A 5,347-nucleotide genomic window follows, 5' to 3' on the forward strand; every position below is an offset into this window, starting at 1 on the left:
GGAAGTAGGAAGGAAGGAAGGAGTTAAAATCCAACAAATGCTCAGTATACTTATTACCAAATGCTGCTGCTGCTGCTGCTGCTAAGTCGCTTCAGTCGTGTCCGACTCTGTGCGACCCCATAGACGGCAGCCCACCAGGCTCCCCCATCCCTGGGATTCTCCAGGCAAGAACACTGGAGTGGGCTGCCATTTCTTTCTCCAATGCATGAAAGTGAAAAGTCAAAGTGAAGTCGCTCAGTCGTGTACCAAATGCTAGATGTTTTCAAATAGTGAGTTTTTCAATTCTTGTAAAAGTTTGACTAATTTATACATCTTTTCCTTTTGCTGCCATGTACAAATCAGTGATACTCATTCACACTGCAGTGCTTTGTCTATAATTTCCTGAGCCCAAACAAAAGGCAGTAAGAACCATGCTTCAAACCAATGAAGTATAAAGGGGAAGCTTCCATCATCATGTGGGTATTTTCATAGTCACTGGGAGAAGGTATAACCTCTAGTGCACCATAGGTCCAATGGTGCACTAACCTTCAGGGAGTTTATGATGATATTTTATTATCCATCAAACCACAGAACTGTTATATTTTAAATACCCAATGCTTAGAGGGTATCAAAGCTTACTTATAAAAAATAGAATCAAATTATCTACTTTTAAATTAACTGGTCAAATTAACTTTTACAGCCTCTAAGGATTTTCATCATAAAATGAATAGGAATGATAGGAAAATGCTGTTTTCTTTACACATTCATCTGGGTTTACGAACCTTCTCTTTAGAAATTTCTTCCCAGGTAGATGAAGCAAATCAACCACATAGTATTAATATAGTTTGTGCTCAGTTTAAAAGTAATCTTTGTACATTTGTCATTTTCAGTATTTGTAATGTTTAAGGGAATTTAGCACTTACTACAAAAGCTTTATGAATTCCACTTAAAAATACATCATTAAATCATTGATTTAGCCGTGATTTTTAAGTTGAGAGGAAGAAGTAAAGTTTGCTAAGTTTACTAAAGTAATTATGATTGTTAAGATTGTTAAATTTACCATATTTGTAAGGCATTAAATTTGCAAGAGCTAGGTACTAGGGAATGTTTTGTGTATATTTGACATTTAAATTTTCAAAAAGTGACCTTGAAATTTTAATTTTATAAATGTAAATAAAAATATTGAGGGAATTCAATTACCTATGTCTCTAACTGCTTCTTAAAAGATGTTGTGAAAATTTACTAAGTATAGAATAACATATTCTAAGTTAAATAAAGTTCAATAGAAAGTATAAGTTAAATAAATTTTAAAAGAAGAGCTAATTTCTTTAATATTGTTTTATAAATAAAATATTAATTCTTAGAGCCAAAATTATCTTAAATACTCTTTTTTATACACAAAAGGACACCAGAAATCTCAGGATGACAACTGATCTTCAAAAGAGAAAAAAGTTTGCCAAGTGGAGGAGGGTGAATCACCCTCTTGTAGGGCCAACAACGGGGGAATGACTTCTTAGCGGGCCAGTGATTCCTTTAGAGGAGGGTAGACTTCAGAAGAGCAACTAAGTGTAGAAACTTAGTTTCTACACAAAGAGTGACTTTGTGTAGAAACACAAAGAAAGGCCAAGTCAGGCTTAAACAGACCTGATGTCTTTGAGGGGAGTTTCAAAATTTTATCTCAAAACACTGAAAAGCTACATTTGTTCTCAGTCCAGTAGGAAACAGATGGTGCAACCAGCCTGTATGATTGAGGAGTTTAATTTAAAAAAAAAAAAAAAAGAAAAGAAAAGAAAGAAAGAAACTATTTACAAAGATGTGGGCAGCTTTTAAGGAAACCAGCCAGAAAATTCTAGCACCCAGGGGCAGCAATAGCAGGAAAATCCTGTGGACAGAGGAGCCTTGTGGGCTATAGGCCATCAGGTCACAAAGAGGCAGACATGACTGAGCACAGGAGCATTACCTTGGCTGGAATTGACAGAAGATGAGGATGGTTCCAGGAACACTAGAGGATGGCTATATGGAAAAATAGTCTGAATGGCCTTTCCTGAAGGATTCAGCCAGCCCCAGGGTAACTTGGCAGGGAGGTGGCCTGGGTTAAGCACCCCGATTGTCCCTCCTTCCATCCTCACATCCCCTGCAGGTGTTTCCTGTTGGTAAAATGCCATCCATCAGACACTCCAAGGCAAGAGACCTCGTACATACTAATCCGAACCTGTGCTCTCTACATGGAGTTCGTGGAGAAGGCTTGGACAAGCAGAAGGGATTTAGCTTGGAAGCCACGTAAGATATTTAAGAAGAAAGTGTCAACTTGGGATAATTGTGCAGAGTAGATTGCAAAGCTGTAAAATGGGAGGCAAGAACACTAGCTAACATGGTGAGAGAAGAGACGTATGCTGAGAATCAATTCTAAGTAAATATTCTTATCCTTTACTGAGTATCCAATATCTATCTCTGTGAATGTAGACAATTTTCCTGTAGCCTCTTGGCTATTTATTTCATGAAGCTAGCTAAGTCCATTCTAATAGATTGTCCCATTTATATTTAGATAGATTTATATGTCCAGTCTAATAACTGCAGGCTAATGTTCCACATACTAAAGCTGGCCATCCCTACACTGCTCCCTTCCCACTTTGAAAACGCCTGATCCTGCTTCCATGAGAAGCACATGGGCATAAACATACAGACACACACACACACACAAACAGAGGAGAAAGACTCTCTCTTTTGATCAAATTTTAATCAAGCTCCTATGACTCCTTTGCTTGCCTAAGCCAAACTTGGGCTTCCTCTTTGCCGTGGCAGATTCTAGATTGAGCAAGAATCCTGCTAAGTCAGTTTAGCAAAAACTCCCCCACTCTTGGTATCTGACTAGCCTCACTATCTTATCACTCTGCCCTGCGTTCAGCAAGAATTCTGATGAATCAGTCTAGCAAGAATGCTCCTTGATGTTTCCTCTTAATAATTTTCCATCCGCTACTCACAACCCAGTCTCCTGGTAACAAATCCCCACTGCACTGCACCTCGTTAGAGTTGAATTCGATCTCTCTACTTTACTACAAAAACCCTATTGTAGAAGTTTTCCTTGAATAAAGTCTGCCTTACAGTCTTTAACAAATGTCATGAATAATTTCTTATCTCTAACACACAGAGCATGAAGTTTTTAAGAGTAAAGAAATTGTTCAGAAATAGAGAAACAGATGAGAATTTTAAAAGTTGAAGGAAGCCAAACAGAGCAGCCCAATCACTGGATGTGAAGTGTATCTGCTACTGAAGGGGTTTGAGTCTATTTTAATGCCCTCATCTGTGAAGGGAGTGGCATAATAGGATCATGTCCATGGTCTTCTGAGACTCTCAGGAAGAAGGATCCTGGCCTTGCTCTCACAACCTAATATGTTTCTTCCTGGACAGAGCCTAAAATATTCACTTCAAGACCAGCAGTCAGATTGAGTTAATAAATACTCTTTGGTAAACATAAGAATATTCATTGGCTACCAGTTATATATTTATTGTGCACATTTTCTTTTCTACCAACAAATTGTTGTTGTTCAGTTACTAAGTTGTGTCCACCTCTTTGTGACCCCATGGACTGCAGCACACCAGGCTCCTCTGTCCTCCACTATCTCCCAGAGTTTGCTCAAATTCATGTCCATTGTGTCAGTGATGCTATCTAACCATCTCATCCTCTGCCAACCCTTCTCCTGCCCCCTCCATCTTTCCCAGTATCAGGGTCTTTTCTAATGAGTGCAATGAGTCAGCTCCTCCCATCAGGTAGCCGAAGTATTGGAGCTTCAGTTTCAGCACCAGTCCTTCTGATGAATATTCAGGATTGATTTCTTTTAGGATTGACTGGTTTGATCTGCTTGCAATCCAAGAGACTTTCAAGAGTCTTCTCCAACACCACAGTTCAAAGGCATCAATTCTTCGGCATTCAGCTTTCTTTATGATCCAACTCTCACATCCATACATGATTACTGGAAAAACCATAGATTTGACTATACGGATTTTTGTCAGCAAAGTGACGTCTCTGCTTTTTAATACGCTACCTAGGTTTCTCATAGCTTTCTTTCAAAGAGCAATTGTCTTAATTTCATGGTGCATATAAGTACAGGGAATAAAAACTGTAATGAAAGAAGTAGTCCTTACTGCATATTATGCTTCAAGACACAATTTGAACCTATATATTTGAATTATATTATTAAACTATTCTTGGATCTAGAATTATTGAAATTTAATAAAATAATATTTGCCGTGACTTGGGGATGTAACATACATGCTTCAGGTCAAAATAATAATAATCTCACTTTCAATACTCCATTCACTTGTAATGGCCTTTTTATTAATGTGCTTCAGGAAATAGATTTGCACTTTCTGAATGGGAGCTAAATATTTTTCCTGACACTATATATTTAAGAGCTTTCCGAAACCATGGATAAAAGAAGCCATGAATGAGAGGATTGCAAGTGGAGTTGAAGTACCCAAGCCACACTAAAAGATCAAGTACTGTCATGGGAGTGGAGTAGCCTAGATACGGGTCAATCAAAACAGCAAGGAAACAAGGCAACCAGCAAGCTAGAAACACTCCCATTACTATGCCCAGGGTCTTGGCTGCTTTGCGATCCTTTTTCTTGGATAAGTTTTTTCTCGCTTCCCCCTTTGTGTTTTCAGGCATGTTGTCTATAACTTGAGCATGTCGTTTGGAAACAATAAAGATTTTTCCATAAATACCAACCATCACGGAGCCAGGAGTAAAAAAACATGTAGTGAACAATATTGTCCCCCAAAATTTGTTGAAAGCAAGTGCACAGAAATTGAAGCAGGCAACAAGAATCTTATAGTTCTGCATACCGGAAACATTGGCCTTGGATAGAACTAAACCAAAAGAAAAAAGAGCAGGGGCTGACCAGCAAAATGCCAGCAGCCACTTTATCATGGAGATGGTCATTGTGGTTGTGTAGTGTAGAGGGTAACACACAGCATAAAATCTATCAATAGCAATGGAGCAGAGGTGGAAAATGGAGGCCAGACTTAGCATCATGTCAAAGCTTGTGTGGAATTTACAAAAGCCATCCCCAAAATACCAGCAGCTCTCTACTGATCGCACCATGCTATATGGCATAATGACCAAACCCAGCAGAAAGTCTGTGGTTGCCATGGAGAGGATCAGAAAATTTGTGGGAGAGTGAAGCTGCTTGAAATGCGATATGGAAATGATTATAACCAAGTTTCCAAAGATAGTGATGAACATGGCTCCGATCATAATTGAGTACATTACTACTCGAATATGAAAATGGCGGTTGGTGGGAGGACAGGATTTATTTCCAAATTTTGGACAACTGGATAAATCTTCAGGAATATACGTTAGATCCAT

General features: G+C 38.6%; 1 protein-coding gene across 1 annotated transcript; it reads right to left on the reverse strand.

The window, feature by feature from the left end:
• Positions 1-4,315: 4,315 nt before the first annotated feature.
• Positions 4,316-5,347, reverse strand: LOC101104500 (trace amine-associated receptor 3). Its single transcript, XM_004011335.4, has one exon. The coding sequence runs from the start codon at positions 5,345-5,347 to the stop codon at positions 4,316-4,318; it is 1,032 nt and encodes a 343-aa protein (XP_004011384.3).

Source organism: Ovis aries, chromosome 8 (assembly GCF_016772045.2).
Source record: "Ovis aries strain OAR_USU_Benz2616 breed Rambouillet chromosome 8, ARS-UI_Ramb_v3.0, whole genome shotgun sequence".
NCBI lineage: Eukaryota > Metazoa > Chordata > Mammalia > Artiodactyla > Bovidae > Ovis > Ovis aries.